This window comes from Podarcis cretensis (genome assembly GCF_951804945.1).
Source record: "Podarcis cretensis genome assembly, chromosome: 8".
NCBI lineage: Eukaryota > Metazoa > Chordata > Lepidosauria > Squamata > Lacertidae > Podarcis > Podarcis cretensis.
Genome location: NC_137177.1, coordinates 160,126 through 185,000, shown reverse-complemented (window position 1 = coordinate 185,000; position 24,875 = coordinate 160,126). Strand labels below are relative to the sequence as shown.

At 52.1% G+C, this 24,875-nt stretch overlaps 2 protein-coding genes across 3 annotated transcripts in view; one reads left to right on the top strand and one right to left on the bottom strand.

The window, feature by feature from the left end:
• SPTBN4 (spectrin beta, non-erythrocytic 4) overlaps window positions 1–8,963 on the bottom strand; it is a 92,122-nt gene extending 83,159 nt beyond the window's left edge. Inside the window, exons 1-2 of one of the 2 annotated variants that reach the window (XM_079985255.1) lie at window positions 8,889–8,963; window positions 1,142–1,412 (exon numbers count right to left, since the gene is read on the bottom strand). In XM_079985255.1, coding sequence (XP_079841381.1) covers window positions 1,142–1,328 — 187 coding nt within the window. In that variant the 5' untranslated portion in view covers window positions 1,329–1,412; window positions 8,889–8,963. Of the gene's footprint in view, window positions 1–1,141; window positions 1,426–8,888 lie in introns of those variants that run through there. The other variant, XM_079985256.1, reaches the window with a different exon arrangement.
• Window positions 8,964–10,077: 1,114 nt separating this feature from the next.
• Window positions 10,078–21,245, top strand: BLVRB (biliverdin reductase B). Its single transcript, XM_079985849.1, has 5 exons — window positions 10,078–10,233; window positions 17,273–17,434; window positions 17,546–17,635; window positions 19,537–19,668; window positions 20,311–21,245. Exons 1-5 carry the CDS (start codon window positions 10,149–10,151, stop codon window positions 20,472–20,474), a joined length of 633 nt encoding a protein of 210 aa, XP_079841975.1. The 5' UTR covers window positions 10,078–10,148; the 3' UTR covers window positions 20,475–21,245.
• Window positions 21,246–24,875: the final 3,630 nt, after the last annotated feature.

Here is a 24,875-nt window from a genome sequence, read left to right as displayed (position 1 = left end):
TAAGAGAATGGTCTTTCGTAGAACAAGAACAGAGGCAGGAATTTTTAGAAATGAGATTTTCTAGAAATGAGTATTTCTTAAAAAACTGTATGTCTTGATTAAGATTTTTCATTTAACTTTATTTTCTATTTTTTCTTCTATTTTTTTCTATTTCCCCCCTTCTTTTCTTTTATAACAGAAAAATGTGTTTGATTTGTATAATTTTAAATGTGTAAATAAAGAAAATAAAAATAAGAAGAACTTGGAAGGGACCCAAGCGGTCATCTAGCCCAACCCCCGGCAAGGGGCTGTCTCCCATGAGGGGCCGATTCCGAACCCCAACCTCCAGCGCCACTAGCAAAGCGAGCTTTAAGCTGACTCGGCTTTAATTTCAAAATAGCTCTTTGAAATGAGCCCCACAAGCAATTTTCAAAGCAGGGGGGGGGGCTCCTGGGTGCCAGAGGGGCTCAGGGTTGGCAGAGTAAGGCCAGGCAGGGGGGGCAGGAGCCCCTCACTATTCAGAGGCTACCGGGGAGACAGGAGGGACAGGGAGACCCTTGGTGCTGGAGGAATCGCCAAGAGGATTCTGCTCTCCCTTCACCCCCCAGGCAAGCTGGCCTGCTGCCCCCCAAGCAAAGTCAGTACCAAAGTCAGATTCAGCTGCCAGCACCATTGGCACACTAGATTGGGAACGCATCTTGCGGAATTAATTACGCAGCCTTGATTGGATTTGGAATTAATGTGCAATTAATTGCTCCCATTTTGAATTTCACCACGGGTTGTGTGAGGTGCTACTCTGAGTAATGTGCTTTGTAGGGCAGGGAAGTGGTCGCTGGCGATGAGTTTAGGGAGCTGAGAGGGTGGGGGCCTAAGCAGTTTTTTAGTAGCCCTGACTCCCACAAAGCTGGCCTCCCTGCTCCCTGCAGCTGGGCCTCCGTCTCTTACTGAGCAATCCTGTGGGATCGGGGGGGGGGGGGGGGGTCAGACCACATCCCTGTGCATTGCAGGGGTTGGACTAGCTGTCCACTGGGGTCCCTTCCCACGCTGGGCATCTGAAAGCCCAGCCTAGCTCACCCATGCTGTGCCTGCCGCCTGCAATTCAGCCTCCCCTTGTCCAGCCCTTTATATCCTTGCAGGCCGGCAAGAGCCACGCGAGACGTACCGGCCAAGGCCTTGATCCGCGAGCACTCAAAGAGCTTGGCTGTGGCAGTGGCCTCATCCCAGGGCCGGTGCTGGGGGGGGTGCTCAGTGCTCTCCCACCGGGTCTTGTTGTTGTTCTGCTGCTGTTGCTGCTGCTGCTGCTGCTGAGCCTCCAGGTTGTCCAGCTTGGCTGGCGTGACGTTTGCCATCTTGCCCCTGGCGCCAGGAGGAAGGCTCCTTCAGGGATCTGGGCAGAAGGACCTCATGGGCACCTGGAGCCCCAGCCAGCCCTCCTGGGGAGATGGCACAGGAGAGCAGCTGAGAGGACGCAATGCAAAGGCAGAGTTTGAGAGTCAAGGAGAGGACAGTCAGTGTAAGCAACAGGGAGCCAGATGGAGCCTCACGGGCCTAACTCTGTACAAAGCAGCTCCTCCCAGCACCTCATGAGACGTAAATCCTGCTTTTTAACTAATAAGTTAAAGTATTGCTCTGCTGCTGTAGGTCAGGCAGAGGCACACTCAGCCCTCCAGATGTTTCTGGCCTACAACTCCCATGAGCCCTAGCTAGCAGGACCTGTGGTCAGGGACGCTGGGAATTGTAGTCCCCAAACATCTGGAGGGCTGAGTTTGCCTCTGCCTGCTGTAGGTATTTCCTCCTTGGCACCTGGGTGGGCGTATTTTAATGAACTGGAGAAACTGAAGCGGGTGGAAGAGTTTTAAGAGAGAGGAGTACGTGAACATAATAGGATTTTACTTAACTTTTAGTTGTTATTTTGTTGATACTCTTTTATTGATTATGTTTGTGATAGGAATTTTATGGTCTTAGATATATGGTAATGTTCATAAGTGTACCAACCAAGCACATACTAGATCAGCACAGGGAGGCCAACCTGGAACCATTTTGATTCCTAAACTGAGCAAATGTTTTCTCTGCAAGGTCAAAATGGAAAAGCCTCCCCACTGTCTTTTCCTTCACAAATCCTGTCTTAAGGGTATGTCTGTGTTTGAATAGGGTGTGAGCCTGTGACCTGGGCCAGGAACTAAGTATTTATCATTACAAAAGACTGGCCAGGCTCCCCAGGTAATCCAATTAAGTAACCTGCCAGACAGGAGATAAACAACAACAGGAGAAAAACAATATTCAAATTTCTGTTTTAGACCGCCTTTTCTGTGATGTAGGTGTGATGTATCTGAGGGGTGGTCTTAGGTTACACCCCTTCTGAGATGTATGTATGAGGTTTCTGGGGCTGGTCTCGATCTAAGGTAAAGGTAAAGGTACCCCTGCCCGTACGGGCCAGTCTTGACAGACTCTGGGGTTGTGCGCCCATCTCACTTAAGAGGCCAGGGGCCAGCGCTGTCCGGAGACACTTCCGGGTCACGTGGCCAGCGTGACATCGCTGCTCTGGCGAGCCAGAGCCGCACACGGAAACGCCGTTTACCTTCCCGCTGGTAAGCGGTCCCTATTTATCTACTTGCACCCGGAGGTGCTTTCGAACTGCTAGGTTGGCAGGCGCTGGGACCGAGCAGCAGGAGCGCACCCCGCCGCAGGGATTCGAACCGCGACCTTTCGATCGGCAAGCCCTAGGCGCTGAGGCTTTAACCCACAGCGCCACCTGCGTCTCGATCTAAAGGTAAAGGTAAAGGTACCCCTGCCCGTACGGGCCAGTCTTGACAGACTCTGGGGTTGTGCGCCCATCTCACTTAAGAGGCCAGGGGCCAGCGCTGTCCGGAGACACTTCCGGGTCACGTGGCCAGCGTGACATCGCTGCTCTGGCCAGAGCCAGAGCCAGAGCCGCACACGGAAACGCCGTTTACCTTCCCGCTAGTAAGCGGTCCCTATTTATCTACTTGCACCCGAGGGTGCTTTCGAACTGCTAGGTTGGCAGGCGCTGGGACCGAACGACGGGAGCACACCCCGCCACAGGGATTCGAACCGCCGACCTTTCGATCGGTAAGCCCTAGGCGCTGAGGCTTTTACCCACAGCGCCACCTGCGTCTCGATCTACAGGGTGGCAATTTCAAAAGTCTTTATAAGGCCTTGCACACCCCTGTTGCAACAGTTCCATAAAGGCCAAGCCTACAGGCTGCTGTTTTGCTCCAAGTTATCCTGGTTGGTGTCTTTGTTTTCGTCCAAGGGAGCCCTCGGATTTTCCCATTAACATGTTTTATGCAGGACTATTTTTTCTAGAAAAAGAGGAACCAGAACTCACCATGAACACCTCCCTTGTTCTCTTAGAACGGCAACGGCAGAAGAGGTGCCGGAACAGGGTTTTGGCTGAAAAAAAGCCCTGGTTTTATGGATGATTTTGTTAATCATATAATATGACGCACGCAATAGCTGTGATGCTATGTTCTAGTTATTTGTAAGTCGCTTTGGGATTTGTTTGAATGAAAACCAGCATAGAAATAGAAGAAATGAAATGGGGGGGGGGCTTTTGTCCCAGAAAGTGGATGGTCGCCCGTTACTATTTCCCAAGGGTTCTGCAGGGCTGGTCCTTTAACATGGGATGCTGTCTGCAGGGAACCCCCTTCCTGCTCCCTTGCTTGGGGCTCAGAAGGCCTGCTTCCTCCCTCGCCCTCCTGGCAAGGCGGGGTCTGGATTTGCCCATCCCCTTTAGGCTCCCAGCCAGAGAAGTTGAGGGAGGAGGCTGGACATTCTGCATCACTGGCCAGGAGCCAAGGCGGTGTGTGCAGGGGAACCCCAGAAGAGAAGACTGGGGGATATTTCATGGGGGGCACTCAGGAATCCAAAGGAAGAAAAGGAAGAAAGAAAAGCGGGAGGCGTCCAAGGAAACTGGTGTGGCTGCATAAGCAGCTTACAGATGAGCTGAGAGTTAAGAAGGGCCTGTACAGTATAAGAAATGGAAGAAAAGGGAAATCACAAAGGAGGAATATTCACAAGCAGCAGGGAGAAGGTCAGGCTGGCCGAAGCTCAGAATGAGCCCAGGCTTGCAAGGGAGGTATAAAATAATAATACTGTACAGTCATACCTTGGGGTAAATACGCTTCGGGATGAATATTTTCGGGTTGCGCTCTGCGGAAACCCGGAAGTAACGGAGAGGGTTTCACCGCGTGCGCATGCGCAGACGCTCAAACCGACGTGACGCGGTTTACCACTGTAAAGGTTTCTTCACTAGGTCCGAAGTAAGAGGAAGAACTGGCAAGTGGGAGGTCCTCTCTGTGGGGAAGACTGAGAAATGCTCTTGGATGACAGAGAAAGGGTAGAACTGCTCAACACCTACTTTGCCTCTGTCTCCATCCAAAAAGAAAGCGATACCCAACCTGGGCATGACAGAATAAATGTTGTAAGGAGGGAGCTGCAGCCCAAGACAGGAAAATAGATAGTAAGGGAGCACCTAGATACTTGTTTGTTGTTGTTTAGTCATTTAGTCATGTCCGACTCTTCGTGACCCCAATGAATTCAAGACTCCGGGGCCTGATGATCTGCATTCAAGCGTACTAAAGGAGCTTGTGGATGGAATTTCAGAGCCTTTGTCTGTGATCTTTGAGAATTCTTGGAGAATAGGTGCAGTCCCCACAGACGAGAGGCGGGCAAAAGTTGTCCCCATCTTCAAAAAGGGGGGGCAAGGAAAACCCAGGTAACTACTGACCAGTGAGCTTGACATCAATACCAGGGAAGGTCCGAGAACAGATAATACAACGATTGGTCTGTGAGCGTTTAGAAATGGATGCTGTGATTACTAAAACTCATCATGGGTTTCTCAAAAATAAGTCATGCCAGACGAATCTCATTATTATTTTTTGGATGGAATTACAAACTTGGTGGACCAGGGAAATGCTGTGGACATAGTGTATCTTGATTTCAGTAAGACTTTTGACAAAGTCTCCCATGATATTTTCGTGAGGAAGCTGGTAAAATGTGGGTTGAATGAGGCAACTGTTAGGTGACTTTGTAGCTGGTTGACTGACTGAACCCAAAGAGGACTCCAGAATGGTTCCTCATCATCCTGGGGGAAAGAGGCCAGTGAGGGCTGCAGGGTTCTGTCCTGGGCCTGTTGTTGTTCAACACCTTTATAAATGACTTGGATGACGGAATTGAGGGGATGCCCATCAAATCTGCAGATGACGCCAAACTGGGAGGGGTAGCTAATGAAGAGGAAGACAGAATCAGAATTCAAAATGACCTTAACAGATTGTAGAACTGGAGTCACTTGGAAGTTACAAATAGGCTTAAGATTATAATAATAATGGGTTGTAAAACACTAAGGACTAGAATTAATAAAAGAGAAGAAGACAGTAAATAAAAGGAGTTAATTTTATTAGAAATAAGATCTTGGAGAACTGTTACAAGGTGATATAATGAAATTCAGTTGGGGGGATTTGAGGAAGTCAGTTAACAATGAAAGTTAAATTAGGTAATAGAAGTAATAATTGTTTTATGTTTTTCTTTGTTGTATTGCAATGTGTTTTCTTTAGTTGTTTGTTATGCAGTGTTATTCTTTTTGTTATAAATCTGGAAAAGCAATATTTTTTTAAAAAAAGAAACCCATTGAAACAGATTGGAGAACTGAGTACAAGCTAACAAAATTAATTTCCATAGGGACAAATGTCAGGTTCTGCAGTCAGGCAGGAAGAACCAGATGCACCAATATAGGATGGGGGACACCAGACTTACTAGCAGGACATGTGGAAAGGATCTCTGGGTCTTGGTGGACCACAAGCACAACATCCTTCTGGACCATCTAGAGGGGCGGGGAGCTGGGGGAACTGTTATATAGTGGTTCCGCTCTTTCCTCCTGGGCCGTGTCCAGAAAGTGGTGGGGGGGGATGAGTGTTCAGATCCCTGGGCTCTCACTTGTGGGATTCCTCAGGGTTCTGTCCTCTCCCCCATGCTTTTCAATATCTACATGAAGCCACTGGGAGAGATCATCAGGAGGTTTGGGCTGGGTGTTCATCAGTATGCAGATGATATCTAGCTCTACCTCTCTTTCAAATCAGAATCAATGAAGGCGGTGAAGGTCCTGTGTGAGTGCCTGGAGGCGGCTGGAGGATGGATGGTGGCTAACAGATTGAGGTTGAATCCTGACAAGACAGAAGTACTATTTTGGGGGAACAGGAGGAGGGCAGGTGTGGAGGACTCCCTGGTCCTGAACGGTGTAACTGCCCCTGAAGGACCAGGTGCACAGCCTGGGAGTCATTTTGGACTCACAGCTGTCCATGGAGGCACAGGTCAATTCTGTGTACAGGACAGCTGTTTACCAGCTCCATCTTGTATGCAGGCTGAGACCCTATCTGGCCACAGACTGTCTTGCCAGAGTGGTGCATGCTCTGGTTATCTCCTGCTTGGAGTACTGCCACATGCTCTACGTAGGGCTACCTTTGAAGGTGACCCAGAAACTACAACTAATCCAGAATGCGGCAGCTAGACTGGTGACTGGGAGTGGCCACCGAGACCACATAACACCGGTCTTGAAAGATCTACACTGGTTCCCAGTACATTTCTGAGCACAACACAAAGTGTTGGTGCTGACCTTTAAAGCCCTAAACGGCCTCGGTCCAGGATACCTGAAGCAGCGTCTCCACCCCCATCGTTCTGCCCAGACACTGAGGTCCAGCTCTAAGGGCCTTCTCAGTAGTGGCACCCACCCTATGGAACGCCCTCCCACCAATTGTCAAAGAGAAGAACAACTACCAGACTTTTAGAAGACATCTGAAGGCAGCCCTCTTTAGGGAAGCTTTTAATGTTTAACAGACCACTGTATTTTAATACTTTGTTGGAAGCCGCCCAGAGCAGCTGGGGAAACCCAGCCAAATGGCCGGGGTATAAATAATAAAATATTATTATTGTTATTATTATTATTAGTCAACAGTGTGATGCAGCAGCGAAAAAAGGCTAGCGCTATTCTAGGCTGCCTCAACAAAAGTAGAGGGTCCTGATGAAGGGAAGCCAGAGCCCCACTCTCTTCTGCCTTAGCCAGACCACACCTGGAATGAATACTGTGCCTGACATAAGGGAAGCCGCAAAGGCAACCGTGATGACTGCCCAGGGGCCCACCTAGTCCAGCAACCTCTTCTCACAGCGGCCGCCAGAAGCCTGCAAGCAAGATCCAAGCACATGATCCCTCTCCCCTCCCACAGTTTCCAGCAACTGGGATCCAGAGGCAGGAGGAGAAGGAAATGGGATCCCTCCTGGCAAGTGAGGAGCAGGGCAGAGAGAGGCCTTCACTACAGTCTGAAGCTGGTCTAAAGTCATAAAGAATCATAATTTGTCCCAGGACTCCCAGTCATACTGCCAATTAATTAGCAAAATTTCTATACAGTACTGTTTGATTGTGCATTACATTATATACTGCTTGATTGTACATTAAGCTGTCCCCCCAAAAAAATTATACTATATTGTATTGTATTGTATTGTATTGTATTGTATTGTATTGTATTGTACACACACACAAACTACAATTGCTGATTGAAAAGCCAATTGTAACAGCTCCAGGCATCTTGGGTGAAGGGGAAATGGCCTGGCCTGTCTTCAAGCAGACCCAATATGCTTTGGACTACAACTCCCATCATGCAGGGCCTGCACTGGCTGAGGCTGATGGGAATTGTAGTCCAAAGAATCTGGAGGCCCCCCTCCCCAGGTTGACCAAAGTCCAGATCTAATGGTGCTGACTTCAGTTAATAACTTATCTAACCAAACAGTTGATGCAAGTAAATAATTGTAAGAACAGGGAAAGTATTGGCATAGCCAAGTGGGAGGCAGCTCTCCCCATCAAATAAAACAATAGAAATACTTAAACTGACTGACCAATCATGTTGGTTCTGCCCCCCAACAAAAATCCTGGCTCCGCCCATGAGGAGAAGAGCCTGCCTGCTGGATCAGGCCCATTACTCCCGGATCCTGTACTCACAGTGGCCAACCAGATCCCTGTGGGAAATTGGCGGGTAGGAGGCAGCCTGCTCACCCATTTAGCTATTTAAAAACCCCACATAGTTCCGGAATAATAGAAAGCCCAGCTTCTTAGCCCTGCTCTTTTCAGGAACTTAAAGCTCATCTTTTTAAAACGCTGAAGTCTCAGAATTGTTTGGGCCCAAGAGGGAGGGCTGGCCCAGGATCCCCTTGCACGACCCTTGGGGAGCCCCCCAGGATCGCAGCAGAGGAGCCCCCCAGTGGGGCTTGGGCTTCTTGGAGGATGGGGGGCACATGAACAATCCCTAGAAAGTGCGGGCAGAGCCACAGAGAAGGGGGGCAAGAGGGAAGGACAGCTTGTCTCCCCTGCCTTCCGCAGCGCTGCAGACGCCTCCATCCCGGCCCCATCTTTGGGCACTGACCCGAGGACTGCAGGTGCTGCTGGGCCCCGATCCTGCTGGGGTGGAGAGGACTGAGCAGGCCCTTCTCCTCCGGCCTTGCCCTTCTGCCGGGCAGGGATGGAGAGGCATCCGCTGACCATTCCTGGCCACAGCTTTTGGGGGACCCAGGTGCCTTTCCGAGGAGCGAGGATATGCCCCCAAGCACGCGCTGGTCCAGCGGGGGGGGGGCTCTCCTCCGCTGCCGGGAGCAGAAAACTGGGGAGTGGGATGGGGGGGGGAGAGCCTGCAGCCCCTGCCCTCCCTGGGGCAGACCAAAACCATCGCACCATGGACAGCTCCCTAAGCAAGACCCTTTCCAGCCCCAAACGTAGGACCAGACCCCCCCCCCCCCAGCCACCGAAACAGAGCGATTTTGGGATGACGGGGTCGGGTGTCTAACTCCTTTTCTGGATCCCCTTGGCATGGAAGCGCTTTGCATGACCAGGACCCCCCGCGACTTACCTCCCCAGGTGCCCCGACGGCGCGGAGAAGCGTCCCACGGCCTCGCCCCGCCCGGTTCCCGGAGGTGGCGGCGACGCTGCTCAGTGGCTGCGGGAGGCGAGCGGAGGCCGGCGGCGACGGAGGCCCCCGGCGCAGCCCCGCAGCATCATCCCCTGCCGCCGCAGCAGCCAATCCCGGGGCTCCGCTCCGTCCCGGTCCCGCGCCCGCCCGCCCGCCCGCCTCGCCCCGCCGCTGCCCGGAGCGCTTTCCAGGAAGGCAGGCAGGCAGGCAGGCAGGCAGGCAGGGAGACGGGCGCGCACGCGGGCGCGGAGCCGAGGATGCTGGCGGGACGCGCGCGGCCCCGGGAGGAGCAAGGCACAAAGGAGGGCGCGCCGGGCTGGGGGCTCCAGGGGCGGCGGCGGTGGCGAGGAGGAGGGCGCGCCCGGGCGAGCGGTCACCTTGGGCTCGTCCTTCGGCTCGCCGGCCGAGCGGCTCCCGCTCCCTCCAGCCGGGCACCGGCGCGCATCGCGGCCCCTCCTCCCGGAGTGGGGGGGGGGAGAAGGGGGTCTTGGATGGAGAGAGGGCCGGCGGGGAGGGCGGAGTGTCTGATTCCGCCGGGGATGCTCCTCGTCCAGGGCTGCTTCGCCCCGGCGCTGGCGGAGAGGCAGGTACCGGAGGGTCGTCGATGGGAGGGGGCGGCTGCTGGGGGTCTTTGTCGGAGTGGTTTACGACCAGGGAGCCCGGGAGGCCCTTTGGCGAGCAGGGGACAGCGGAGGAGGGCGCGCCCGCCGCCGAGAGGCCGGCGCCCAGCCCCGCCTGGCACGCTTCACACGAGCGCGGAACCCGCAAGCTGGCGACAGGCGCCCCACCCACCGGCGCCAGGCTCGCTTTGCATGGTGGGCCGGATCTCCCAGCAGCCCTCGCGGGGGCTCCCGCTCCCCCCTCACCCCCGCATTTGGGGGGCCAGGAGAGGGTCGCCAACCTCCGCCCTCCAGCTGCGCTCCTGTGCTTTGCGCTCCGGCTCGTGCGCGCCGGAGAGGGAGGAGGGCTTCTCCGCCTTGCTGGGCATTCCTTATGAAAGCCGTCTGAAGGCACAGGAGCAGCGCCGGGGGCTTGTTTGAGGGAGCCCCCTTTTCCTCCCGTGGCGCCCGTCGAGGGAGCCCCGGCTGAGCGCGTGAGCGAGCGACGCGCCGCCCCCGGCCTCTCCCGTCCTGCCTTCCCGGGCGGAGCTCCGGGCGGAAGGGCTGGCCGCTGGCGGGCGGAGAAGGGAAGGAGTCCGGCATGGCCGCAGCCTGCAAAAGGATCGCCATCTTCGGCGCCACCGGCATGACCGGCCTGGCCACCCTGGCGCAAGCCGTCGAGGCTGGTGAGAGGCGGGAGGCGGGGGGAGGGCGGCGGAGAGAGGGAACCGCGTCCCTGCACAGCCCCCCCCCCGCCTGGCGACGTGGCCCGGCTGCCGCCCCTCGGGGCGCCCGTGGGGGACCCTGCCGCCCACGGCCCCCGCTGCTCGGAGCGCAGCTGCAGCCCCCTCGCGCCGGGGCGGCTTTCCTGGCCGGGGGCTCCTCCGAACTCCCCAACCTGTTGTTAATAATTTCCCAATTGCTGCGCCGCTTTCGTCCTCCTGGCGAGAGCCCGGCAGGGAAGGCTTTGTCAGAGAGAGAGAGAGAGAGAAGCTCGCTCCTGGCTGAGATGCGAGGCCGTCGCTGCCCCTTGCGCACCCGCTGGGTGGCTTGGACCCATTTCAGTGCAGGAATAAGCAAGGCAAGGTGCCTCCGTGGTCCCGCAACTGGGAGAAAGACCCCAGGGTCTAATCCTTTCCTTGCTGCATTTATGTCCCCGCTTACTCCTCCAAGGAGCTCAGTGTGGTGTGCAGGATTCTCCCAGCCCTCATCTAATCCCCACAACAAGCCTGTGAGGTAGACGAAGGCTGAGAGAGGCAGGGGCTGGATGCCAGTGGAGCAGGAGGTGGGAGGGAGTTGAACTCTGGTATCTCCCAGGTCCTCCTCTAACACACTAACCGCTAGGCCACTCTGCTTCCCAGTATTCTTAATAGAATTCTTTTCTCTCCCTGCCCGCTTAACCAGCCAGCTGTTCCCTCCCACCTTGTGCACTGAGAGATAAAGAGGTGGGGTTGTTATCAGAAGTGGCCAGGAGACGGTTGCTGCTGTTGGTGTTACTGGAGGGCCGGGAGGAGGAGCAGATTCGGCCCCTGCCGCAAGAGGAGCCTGGGCCTTTGTGGGCGAACTTTTGTGTCCAGGCAAGGCTGAGCTCCTTTGTGCAGCAACGACAACCCTGCAGAGCTGAGCGGGAGGGGAAGGCCTTGTGTCCTGGGCCAGGAGAGTGTCCAGCTTAAGTCCCTTCCTTTGGCCACCTGGGCTGACCAACTGGGCCACCGCCACTGTTTTGCTCCTTTTGGCCTTCAGGGGCCGCACAGCCCAAAAGGACCCAAAAGAACTTGGGGTTCTGCCGAAGCTCCCTTTGCGGCTCAACAACAGCCCAAACAGCAGCAGCAGGTGGGTGGGTGGGTGGAGAGACCTTGCCCAGACTTGATCGGCTCTTGCTCCACCTGAGATTCTCCTGACAGAAACCCTCAGGCAGGTCTCACTCTCATCCTCTGGGTGGGTGCCAAGAGGCCCAGCTGCCGCAGTGCCAACACTCATGCCAGGACAGCCGGGGGAAGCTCCTCTGGCCAGCCTGGGTTGCCACATTTGTGGGAACTATTTTGGGGAGGAACGCATCTCCGAGAAGGTAATGCTTAGGGTGATCAGGTGGCCCAAGAATCATAGAATGGTAGAGTCGGAAGGGGCCCCAGGGTCATCTAGCCCAACCCCGTCCAGTGCAGGAATCTCAGTGACATGTGGCCACCCAACCTCTGCTTAAAAACCTCCAAGGAAGGAGAGCCCACAACTTCTGCCGGGAGTCTCTTCTGCTGACAGTATTTCCTGTCAGAAAGTTCTTCCTGATGTTGGGTTGGAATCTTCCTGCCTGTCATTTGAGTCAATGGTTTCGCTCCTCCCCTCCAGTGCTGGAGAAAACAAGCTCCTCTCCATCCCCAAGCCCTCAACTATTCCTCACAAATAGGACTTAGTTTCCTAATAATAATAATAATAATAATAATAATAATAATAATTTATTATTTATACCCCGCTCATCTGGCTGAGTTTCCCCAGCCACTCTGGGCGGCTCCCAATCAAGTGCTAAAACAATACAGCATTAAGTATTAAAAACTTCCCTAAACAGGGCTGCCTTCAGATGTCTTTTAAAGATAGGATAGCTGCTTGTTTCCTTTACATCTGAAGGGAGGGTGTTCCACTGGGCGGGCACCACCACCAAGAAGGCCCTCTGTCTGGTTCCCTGTACAGTGGTGCCTCGCAAGACAAAATTAATTCGTTCCGCGAGTTGCTTCGTCTTGCGATTTTTTCGTCTTGCGGAGCACGGATTTCCTGGGTATTAACGGCTTTAAGAAAAAGGAAGCAAACCCGCAAGACATTTTTGTCTTGCGAAGCAAGCCCATAGGGAAATTCGTCTTGCAAAGCAACTCAAGAAACGAAAAACCCTTTCGTCTTGCGTGTTTTTCGTCTAGCGAGGCATTTGTCTTGCGAGGTACCACTGTAACCTCATTCTCGCAATGAGGGAACCACCAGAAGGCCCTCGGAGCTGGACCTCAGTGTCCGGGCTGAACGATGGGGGTGGAAATGCTCCTTCAGGTATACTGGACCAAGGCCTTTTAGGGCTTTAAAGGTCAGCACCAACACTTTGAATTGTGCTCAGAAACGTACTGGGAGCCAATGTAGATCTTTCAGGACCGGTGTTATGTTGTCCCAGCGGCCGCTCCCAGTCACCAGTCTAGCTGCCACATTCTGGATTAATTGCAGTTTCCGGGTCACCTTCAAAGGTAGCCCCACGTAGAGCGCATTGCAGTAGTCCAAGCGGGAGATAACTAGAGCACGCACCACTCTGGCGAGACAGTCTGCGGGCAGGGAGGGTCTTAGCCTGCGTACCAGATGGAGCTGGTAGACAGCCACCCTGGACACAGAATTGATCTGTGCCTCCATGGACAGCTGTGAGTCCAAAATGACTCCCAGGCTGCACACCTGGTCCTTCAGGGACACAGTTGCCCCATTCAGGACCAGGGAGTCCCCCACACCGGCCCGCCCCCTGTCCCCCCAAAACAGTACTTCTGTCTTGTCAGGATTCAACCTCAATCTGTTAGCCGCCATCCATCCTCCAACCGCCTCCAGACACTCACACAGGACCTTCACCGCCTTCACTGGTTCTGATTTAAAAGAGAGGTAGAAATGGGTGTCATCTGCATACTGATGAACACCCAGCCCAAACCCCCTGGTGATCTCTCCCAGTGGCTTCATATAGATATTAAAAAGCATTGGGGGGGGGAACGGAACCCTGAGGCACCCCACAAGTGAGGGCCCAGAGGCCTGAACACTCATCCCCCAGCACCACTTTCCAAACCCTTTATCCTCTTGCTTACCCTCATGGTGCCATTGAAAGGGACCTCAAGTATCATCCAGTCCAACCCCCAGAAGTGCAGGATTCCTTGACGGAGGGCCATCCAGCCCTCGGAAAGTTCTTCCGTTGGTTCAGATCCCGTCCTGCCTCCCTCACCTCCCTCCTTCCTGTTCCCTTTCCCACTTCCCCTTGGAAGCTCTGCCCCACCAGCACAGCCTGTGGGGTCACCCTGGGGCAAGGGCCCCGGCCTTCCTCTTTGGCCTGGCGCAGCACAGGCCACAGGATTCGGCCTTTGCCCTCGGCTGCTTTCCAAAATGCTGACACACCAATAACAATGGCTCTTTGCAATCAATAGTCCTGGGGACCAGGGAGAGGCAAGGCAGGGACTCCCGACTGAATACTCAAGGGAGCCCAGCTGAGATGTGACACCGCTGTTGAATTCAGCCTTACGAAAGGAGATAATTCTCAGATAATAAATAAGAGGATTAGCTGAAAGAAAGTTGAGAGGTGGTGTGTGGAAAGAGGGGCAAAAATGCAAGTGGGAAAACCTGTCTGAAGAGCATTGTGCGAAGGGGCGAAGGAAGCCTGGGGGAAGATGCCAGCATGGTTAAATAGCAAAGTCAAGGAAGTAGGACCAAGCAGAGCAATAAGGACATACTACTTTAAAAATAGCACAAGCAATATTAAAACTAGATGCATAGGTGCAATATTTGTTTTTGTTTTACAATCTATGGACCAATTCCCAACCAGAGGTTTTCTAGCTAAGCAAGAAGGGATTTGAGGAGCGAATAGCTTAAAGGTTGGGGCTTGTGGTTCTTTCTGACTGTCTGTTTAAATCCCCGGCTGCTGCCTTCCTGCTTTTAGTGTGACTACGGGGGCCACCAGGTGCCAAAAGGCGAAAGGAGCAGTGCAGGGGAGGGGCAGAGAAAATGCTTCTGCTGATTCAAAGAGGATATAGCTCAGTCTCTCCTGGGGGCGTTTAAAAGAAAAGTGGACAAGGAACGAAATGGAGGAGGGACCTAGTGGCATAGCGTCAGTTTCTGGTGCCTGGGGTGGGGGGGCTGGTGCCGAGCAGGGGGGGCGTGTGTGTGCAGGGCAGGGGAGGCACCAGCCCACCCCTTGCTGCCAGAGTGACCCCATCCCCATGGGAGCAAAATGGGGCCACCCTGAACTGCCTGCCAGGCCATGTACAGGGAGCTCGGCTTGCCAACATGGCCATTGGGGGCATGCGCATAGCCAGGATTTTTGTTGGGGGGGCAGAACCAACCACGCTGCACCCCTGGACGGAGCAACTTCCTGCCTGAGCAGTTCAGAAGCAGAGTCTGTCCCTGGAAGGCAGAAAAAGGGAGATGAGAGGGAGAAAGAGGAGAATCGCCTCTGGATCAGCTGAGGGCAGGCAGAGGTGGAGGAGGCTGCCTTGCCAGGGCTCCCTGCCAGAGAGGGAGGCTGCAGTGCTGCTCAGTCCCAGCTGCTGGAAGGAGAGAGGGCTCTGGTGCTCAAATCTTGCAGTGCCAGATTTGCATATAAGCTAAACAAGCTCTAGCTTAGGGCCCCACTCTCTTGGGAGCCCCCAAGAAATTTAAGGAGGGGGGGCTGGATGTAGATTTCCAAAATATAAGTTAAAAAAACAAATCAAATAAAACCTACAAACAGCAACTGTGTGTTGTGTCGGCTCCTAGGGTGCAAGTCATGGGCCCCGCCTGCTACTCTGCTCCCTCAAATATCCCTGGTTTGCTCCTTTCTATATATAGGGTGCCCACATTCTGCATGGACTGGTTGCAGGGCAACATAGGCAAATGGCTTGAGATATCTATGAGGTCCATCAATTACCATATAGCATATACAGTATTTTTAGTACCATAGGGCGCACCCAGTTTTTAGGGGGGGGGGGAAATCAAGGAAAAAAAATCTTTTCCCCCCCAGCCCCAAAGAGCAGCGTACAGGCTGCGCACAACCTCTCCCTGCCGGAGGGGTTGCGCGCGGCTGTGGCACAAGCCAAGGCAGCGAGCAGGATGGATCCCGCTCGCTGTTTTGGCTTCCTCTTTAGCCCTGCGCAACCTCTCCTTGCCGGAGGGGTTGCGCACAGCTATGGAAGAAGCCAAGGCAGCTAGCGGGATGGATCCCGCTCGCTGTTTTGGCTTCCCCTTTAGCCCCGTGCAGCCTCTCCTTGCCGGGAGACGCTGCGCAGGGCTAAAGAATCCATAGCCCCGTGCAGCCTCTCCTTGCCAGAGGGGTTGTGCGCAGCTATGGAAGAAGCCAAGGCAGCAAGCAGGATGGATCCCTCTCGCTGTTTGGGGGCTTCCCCTTTAGCCCCGTCCTGGCTTTTCTGGGAGGTGGGAGAAGGGACTGATGCGGCCAGTCAGTCCCTTCTCCCTCATGTGGAAAAGCCTGCAAGAGCGCACGGAGCTTGTGTGCGGCTCTTGGGGGCTTTCCCCGCCTGCCTCCCCCCTGCATTCGCTCCATAGGATGCACACACATTTTCCCTTTCTTTTTAGGAGGGAAAAAGTGCGTCCTATGGTGCAAAAAATATGGTATTCAACACACACAAAAGTGACGATTTGTTGTTGACAAAGGACAGCTGGACATATCAAGGGCTCCATTGCCTTCAGGAACTGAGGGCCACATCAAACCTAAACCCGGCCCTGCTTGCAGGTGCTCCAGAGGCACCTGCCCCCCCCCTGTGAGAACAGGAGGCAGGACTGGGGGAGGGGGCACTGGCCTGATTCTGCAGAACTGGATTTCATTTCATTTCACTTTTAATTTGTATACCGACTTTCTATTTTACAATACCCAAGGTGGTTTACAAACTTCAGAAACAAAGAATGTACACCTTATAACCAGCTAATCAAATACAAAAATGCAATAATAAAACATAACTTTAAGCAACTTATATAAAAAAGTAATATTCAACAATCCATTAGAATAGTATAGAAGCTAGTATATAAGCATATAAAAATTAAACAGAAATTCACTCTTAACAGTTACAATAAATAATTTCTAAACTAAAAAATTGTCCAGTAGCACCTTAGAGACCAACTAAGTTTGTTCTTCATATGAGCTTTTGTGCGCACACACACTTCTTCAGGTACCTAAGGTGCTACTGGACATTTTATTATTTTTTATATATATTTCTACTGCGTCAGACCAACACGGCTGCCTATCTGAATTTCTAAACTATAATCAGTAAAAACAATGGCAAGTTGCAGTGCATAAAATAATGCAATACAAATTGAGAAGCAGAGACTGGAGGGGGGACAAGGCAAGTGGAAGAAGGCCTTGCCTGGTGAAGTCTCTCCCCTTGGACTGAGTGTGGTGCTGATAAGACCAAGGTTGCTGGTTCGATCCTTGTATGGGAGAGCTGCTGCATATTCCTGCTTAGCAGGGGATTAGAGTAGCCCAGACGTGTTCAGCTGGTTGACCGCAATTGACAGGTAGATTGTGGGTGTGTTCCAGGTCGATTGCGGCAATTAAAAAAGTGATCACCTGGGTTCTCCTGATGGATCACTGTCCTATGTCATATCACCGCTGCAGCTGAGAAAGCTTGTATTCCCAGGGGCGGGGTCAGAGTGGGGGAATCGGGGAGGGCGGTTGGGCATGAGCGATTTTATGAACCTCCCTCAAAAGCTGAACAGGGTTTGCCAATCCTTCCCAAAAAAAGCTCAGCAACTCCCCACAAAAACCTTGGCGATGGGTAGATCACTGCCAGTTTTATTATACTGAAAGTAGATGACAGTCTCTAGAGAGTTGGACATGCCTGGACTGGTCGCTCCGCAGGGTCTCCTCCGACTCTGCAGTTCTCTGATTCTACGACTTTCCTTCTGTTCCTCCTTCCCGCTGCCCATCCAGAGCTTGACAGTGGAGGCCGGGAGTCCTGGGCTTCTCCTGGCGACGTCCTGGCTGCCTCCGACCCCCAGGCCTCATCCTGCCTCTCTTTCCAGGCTACCATGTGACGGTGCTGGTGCGGGACCCGGTCCGGCTGCCGCCGGAGCCCCACCCGGCGCAGGTGGTGGTGGGGGACGTCTTGAACCCGGCGGACGTCGACCGAGCCGTGAAGGGGCAGGACGCCGTGATTGTCATCCTGGGCACCCGCAATGACCTCAGTAGGCAAAGCTACCCCCTCCCTCCCTCCCTCCCTCCCTCCCCCCGCCGGCCCTGCCCCCTCCCGCGACCCTTGGCTGATCTTTCTCCTCCTTCTCTCTCCCTCCCGCCAGGTCCTACCACCATGATGTCTGAAGGCACCCGGAACATTGTGGCGGCCATGAAATCCCACGGCATCCGCAAAGTCGTGGTTTGTCTCTCAGGTCAGCTGCTCCAGGCAGGGCTGTTCTCTCTGTGTAGAGTAAGCTGAGTAAGGTTGTCTTCCATGAACATGCTCTTAACAGTGAGTCCGTAAGTGACTGTGGAGGCCAATTCTGGATCCCCACATCCTTCCACAGTGGGGATATTGGTTTCCGGGCGGGAGTTGATCCCAGTGAAGGTTTGCCAAGCATGCCTTCCTCTTAGCACGTTTCTCCCTTGCGTCCTGAGTTCGAGTGTCTTTAAAGCCCAGGACACCTTTGGTCAAGGCTGTTCTCCAACTGGAGCGCTCACAGGCACCAGTGTTTCCCAATTGTCGGTGTTAATACTACATTTTTAAAGATTTGCCTTGAGAGAGTCTTTGAACCTCTTTTGTTGACCACCAGCATTACGCTTTCCATTCTTAAGTTTGGAATAGAGGAGTTGCTTTGGAAGACGATCATCAGGCATCCGCACAACAAGACCAGTCCAACAAAGTTGATGTTGAAGTATCATTGCTTCAACACTGGTGATCTTTGCTTCTTCCAGTACACTGGTATTAGTTTGCCTGTCTTCCCAAGTGATGTGTAAAATTTTTTGGAGACACCGTTGATGGAATCTTTTGAGGAGTTGGAGATGGGGCCCAAAATATTACAAATACCAATAGGATGTTTATTTATCTCCTGGCTTTTTCCTGGATTAGTGGTTTATGCAAATTAAAACAACAGAGAGGAGATACAGGAAGTTAAGCATGCATAAAAGGCAATTGTTAAAAAGGAATTAAAGCAATATTTATAAAACCAAATTTTAAAATACAGGCAACCACCCCCTCCCACTTTTGCATGTGACCGCACAGGAAATTGATCAAATCAAATGGTGGGAGAGAGCTGGAAAGAGGCCGTCAGTGAGCCCAAAGTCCAGAAATAAAGGTTTAAAAGAAAAAAGAAATAATGGGCTCCGAAATGGCCCCTGGGATGCTGCTGTCTCACTGCCTCACTCAGCAGCTGTTGGGTGGGAAGCTGGCTTGCCGTGGGCTCAGATGCGCTGCTCTTTGCCCTTTCCGGTGCTCTGGAGGCAAAGGTATTTCTGATACCTCTTAAATCACCCTCGTCCCACACTCTGATGAGGCTCCCCACGCAGGTGCATGGTGCTTATGGGGGGGGGGCCTGGAACGCAACGCCTGCATAAGGAGGAGATCTCGGGGCGCCTTTCTCCGCTTGGACCCTGGAGCATTGCAGCGGAAATGCCCAAAGGCAGCTTGGCATGGTCTTCCTGTGACACTTGGATCTAGTGGGCCATAGAGACGAGATGAGCCAAGTGTGCCTAATAGTTAGAGCGAGGCGCCGTTGCCAGCAACTTGCAACTCTTCAGTGAGAGCTGAAGTGGGAATGGGGGTGCAAGGGGCAGGAGGCAGGGCCAGCAGTTTAGTCGCAATACATTAAAATATGATGTGGTGACTGTGTTGAAGGTTGGGGCTCCCTAACAGTGGCCAGGTGGTCTGTAGACAGACAGTTAACCAGCATCTAGCACAGCTCATTACAAACACTGCAAGAGGCAGAAAAATCTTCACCAAGACCAATGTTGCAGTTTGGGAACGGCTGGGTTAGGGTCTCTTAAGATCCCCATAAAGATTCCCAAAGCATAGAGTATTACTTAGATTTTCAAAGCCTCTTACAAATTCTTACCATCACACCTCTGCCCTTCTTCACATTTGGCAGAGGACTCTGGCCCAGGTGGGGCTTGGACTTAGGTGCCCAAGATCAGGTCTCTGCCCCGCAGCTCTTGAGCCTTCCTTGACCGGGGGTGTGGGGTGGGGAGCCCCCTTGGCCTCTGCCCCCACCCTGGGAGAGAGCTGGGTGGGGCGCCTGCTGCAGGGTCTGATCCTGCCGCCCAGCTCTCCACTCTCCTTTTCTGGCCTTGCTTGCAGCCTTCCTGATGTGGGACCTGGACAAGGTGCCTGCCAAGCTGCGCCCAGTGACCGAGGACCACATCCGGATGCAGCAGATCCTCAAGGAGTCGGGGCTGGACTGCGTCTACGTCATGCCCCCCCATATCGCGGGTGCGTCTCTGGGCTGTGGGGAGGGGGTCGGAGGGATGGCTCTGCAGTGGGGGGAGAGCAGATCTTCCTCCTTGGCGTGGGCGGGTGTCTGTCTAAGACACACCTCTGCTCACTGGCATTTATTTTCTTTCTTCCATTTCTATCCCACCCTTTTCCCTCCAAGGAGCTCCAGGTGGTTTGCATCTCACAATCCCCCCAACAACCCTGCGAGGCAGGCTCAGCTGAGAGATGCAGCCACTGGCCCCCAGGGTCAACCAGTGAGCTCTGTTCACGGCCGGGGGGGGGGGGAGTTGAACCCTCCTCTCCCAGGTCCTGGTCCGCACTCTAACCGCTTCACCACCCTGGTTCTGTGTTCCCAACCAAGGAAGCTTGATCCCCAAATGTTTTTAAAAACTAGGGAAACCCTGAAAACCATGGCAGCACAGGACATGGATGAAATCCCAAACACCATTACCGTTTAAACTACACGCCTGTTTTTATTCATCAAAGAAGCTAGGAAGGCGCAGGAGGGGAGGGAGAATTTGTGTTGGGGGGGGGGGATTTCTGCCTCAGCTGTTGGGTCTTTTAGGAGAGATCCCTCACAGGCTCCATTCCCTGGGCCAGCTCACCTGGGCTCTCTTCCTCCTCCTCCTCCTCCTCCAGGTGACCAGCCGCTCACCGGCGACTACACCGTGACCGTGGACACGTCCAGCGGCTCCAGAGTCATCTCCAAGCACGACCTTGGACATTTCTTCCTCAAGTGCCTGGCCACCTCCGAGTACGACGGGAAGAACGTCTACCTCTCCAGGCACTACCCCAAGGAATGAGGCCGGCCGGCCACCAGCGCCCTCTCGGCCTCTCTCTGTCTCTCCGGAGGTCAATGATGAAGCCTCGTCCCATTGACAAAAGGGAAATTCTCCATCGCTGATGCCGCCCCCTCTATCTGCCCCTCTCTGCCTCGTGTGCTATAATGAGTGCCTTTCTCCCCTTAACATGAGCCATGGGGGGGTGAGCTGCCCACCCAGTGCCCTCCGTGCCACAAAGGCACCTTGACTGGTGTTGCTGCATGCCTGTGTTTTCCTGTGTTCAACAGCGGCTGTGCTTGTCCTGCTTTCCCCCCGCCAGTGTCCTTGTGCAGTGATTTAAGCCGCTGTGTTCTCCCCACCACATCCCAAGAGAAGGGAGCAAGGCGAGGGGGTCCCTGGGGAATGAGGCACTGCTTGCTTGGTCCAAGAAGTCTCTTATTGGGGTCAGGAATGTGTCAGCTTCAGGTGTACACAGAACTATTGGGCAGAATAGCAGCCTGAGTGGCCGGGACCCATCGGAAGGGAGTGAGATTTTTGTATTGTAAGACATTATTTAGCTGAAAAGGGATTGATAGATGTATTAAATGGTAAGATTACTAGCCATTACAGAGCGGTCTAGAATGGGAGTGGCTAAATCATAAAATATTTGCATTAATGTTAATGGGTAAACTTGCTCTCTCTCTATGGCTGTGGAACCTCCTTCCCTCTTCCTTGCTGAAGAGTTCTGTGTAACGGGAAAGCTTACATACTTGTTAACAAAAGTTAATCAAATAAAAAGTATATTTTGACCTATTTCAATCCTTCGGGTCCTGATGTCACCACTTGAGAGTTGTCTGGATGCAACTCTGGCCGGCCCCATGCCCATCGCAGGGGCACAAGGGCAGCTCTCCCTACTGCAGTTGTCAGCAACTACAGGGGTCCCTTGGTTCTCAAACACCTTAGTTCTCAAACAACTTGGAACCCAAACACTGCAAACTTGGAAGTAAGTGTTCCGGTTTGCGAACTTTTTTTGGAAGCCAAACGTGCTCCATTTTGAGTGTTATGCTTCCGACTTGAGTGTTATGCTGAGGTCTCTCTGTTTTTGCTATTTATTTTGTGTTTTTGTATTTGCTGCTCTTTTTGTTTTGTTTTTGTGACTGTGTGGAACCCAGGTCAGCTACTGATTGATTGATTGACTGATTGATTGATTGTGTGACTGCAGTACATTGTTTATTGCTTTCATTTTGTGGATCAATGGTCTTGTTAGATGGTAAAATTCATGTTAAATTTCTGTTTTAAGGGTGGTTTTTAGAAGTCTGGAACAGATTAATCTGTTTTGCATGACTTTCTATGGGAAAGCACGACTTGGTTTTATAATAATAAATAATAATAATAATTTATAATTTGTACCCCGCACCTCTGGCTGGGTTTCCCCAGCCACTCTGGGCGGCTTCCATAGAAACCAAAAATACACTAAAATATCACAGATTAAAAACTTCCCTGAACAGGGCTGCCTTAAGATGTCTTCTGAATGTCAGGTAGTTATTTATCGCTTTGACATCTGATGGGAGGGCGTTCCACAGGGCGGGCGCCACTACCAAGAAGGCCCTCTGCCTGGTTCCCTGTAGCTTTGCTTCTCGCAATGAGGGAACCGCCAGAAGGCCCTTGGCGCTGGACCTCAGCGTCTGGGCAGAACGATGGGGGCGGAGACTCTCCTTCAGGTATACTGGGCCTTTGAGGCTGTTTAGGGCTTTAAAGGTCAACACCAGCACTTTGAATTGTGCTCAGAAACGTACTGGGAGCCAATGTAGGTCTTTCAAGACCGGTGTTATGTGGTCTTGGTGGCCGCCCCCAGTTCCAAGCGTTTTGGAACGCTTTGTTTTTAGAACGGACTTCTAGAATGGATTAAGTTTGAGAACCAAGGTGCCACTGTAGAACGTATTTGGGAGAATGAACTTAGCATTGCAGGGAGCTGGGCTAGATGCCCCTTTGGGTTTCTTCCAGCTCAAGAATCCTACCATTCTTCCTCCCCATCTGACCCTCTTCTTCCTGGTCAAGCATGTCTCTTGGCCATTACCCAGAGGAGGGGTGGGCAGAGTCTGGGGCGGGGAGGTGGGTGGGCTGCCCGCCCCGGAGGATCCCCTGCCTTTCGACTGGATCCACGTGCTAAGTACACACAGGGGCACCTGAGGTCCCAGTACTGGGGCTTAGGGGGGGGGAGGGAGACTTCCTTCTTTCCTGCCTGGGCCGCGGGGTGAGTGATTTAGACCCAGCCATTGTCCTCCCTTCCTCTCCTCTCTATCTCTACACCTGGCACTTTCATGCTCTGCTGTCACAAGGACCAAGAAAGGACAGCCTAGCTGTGCCCGCATCCCTTCCTCTTACGGGTTTGGGCTGAAGACCTGGGAAGGCTAAACTGAGTCCCTGAGCTAGGAGACACTTTATCCGATGCATGAAAGGGCTGGTTTCTGCCAGCAGGTGCCTAGAATCAACTGTAGAGCTGAAGGGTCCAACCTGCTGCAGTACACAGAGGTGTAAGGGGGAAAGTGTGCAGGTTGGGTTTAAATACAGTTGGTGCCTCCGGCAATGGCTGAGCTCCTCCGATCGGGAGGAACTTACTCCGTGAAAAACAGGGTCTGACCGCCACGGCGAAGGCGGAGACCCGTTGAAATCACAAGCGGGAGAAGCTTGTGAACCTGGGATTCGGCTAGCACCTTTTGCGCCTCCCCTACTCGCGGGGAAACCCTGTTTTGGGGATCCGGAGTGACGTGGGGTGAGTGGCGCGGTGCTTTGAATTGACTGCTTCTTTCACGGAGTGAAGCAGCATTGCTGTTGCTGGAGAGCGCTGACTTTTTCCTGTGGATAATTGGATTTTAAACAACTACCCGTGAGTAGAACGGAAAATTGGATCTTTAAATACCTTAATTTGGCGCCAAAGCGGGAAGGTCATAAACAGGAAGTCCGCCTTCCGCTTTTGTAAATAGACTGAAGCAAAGACGTTACAAGCTAAAGTCTTTGAAAGCTTTTGACAAAGGATTAAATCTCCATAGGTTAAAAATACAAAACCCTCCTTGGAAGCAGGTGAAGAGGGGGGAAATTTTGAACTTAGTAAGCCTGCAGGAGTGAGGGGAAAATCAAATTACCACAGCTCCGAACCTGGGAACGGGCTGCCAGATGACGTTTGGGGAAAGTTTATTGACAGAACGGATTTGACAGCTAGCTAAAATAAGAGTAAGATACTGTTTCCATTGTCCTCTTCTGCATTTAAAATGGAGGAAAAAGTAACTGAAAATCGAAACTATGTTTATTGCTTGAGTTGTGCTTGAAAGAACTGATACAAGTGGAGACTGTTTCCCTCTAGAGGGAGCCTTTGAAATTGTTATAGGAGTGTAACTGGGAGGTTTCCAGCTGCAAGATAAGGATTCTGAGAACCAGAGATTGACCTTGGACCATTCAAAATGTTGATAGGAGAAGTTATTGTGACTGCATTATGTAAGATAAAGTATTTGCTGGAAGAGCTTCATAAAAAGACGGATGACATGACTTTTAAAATTGATAATTTGGAACAGAAAGTGACTAATTTGAGACAAAAAGCGAGCACCAACACAGAAATAATTCAGGAACTGGCACAGGAACCTACTTTGGCAGAACAAATGGTGGAGGAAAAGGAGAAAGTCGTTGTTTTTGAACCTAAAATAACACAAGCGGGATCCTTAGTTTTACAGAAGCAAATTGAGGACTATAAATTGAGGCCTTTTATGATTGAATCTAGAAAAAGCCAGATTTTGAGGATTGGATCCCGGCTTGGACTGAAGAAGGAAAGTTGGAAAGATCCCTCTATCCAGGGATTAATTGACTTTTGGGACATGGACTTGGATTTGAAGGAGATTGAAGTTTTGGGGGCCTTTGGATTTGGAGGAATCTTGAAATACGTCCTGAAACACTGTATAGACCCTAGCTTCAACTATGGAAATTTGGCTGAACTGTCCAGAAGGAATAAAAGTATTGTTAGGATGGAGTTCTCTCGAGATTTGCTCTCTAGCATTAAAGAATATGAAGAAGATCTGCAGAAGGGACCTGGAAAAGAGTTAAGAGCCTCGGACATAAGATCTCCAGGTTGATGGACTATATGGAATTGACGGAAAGGACTGGCAGAATCCGAAACCAGGGAGAGGAGTTGATGGAAGAAGATTGGAAAATTTAAAGTTTATATATAGAAATATCGCAAAATTAATGAGTGATAGAAAAATGGTGGATTGATATTTTATGGATTTAGCAGAAATGTTATAAGGAGCTAAGCATATATAGGTATTTTAGTTTTAATGTTAAAATAAGGTTTAAAAAATATGTTATTTATAATATGATAGAGAATAGAGAAAGATGGAAAGGATTTGCTGAAATAACTAGTAGAAGTGGAATACAAAAAGGGAGGTGAGAGGAGGT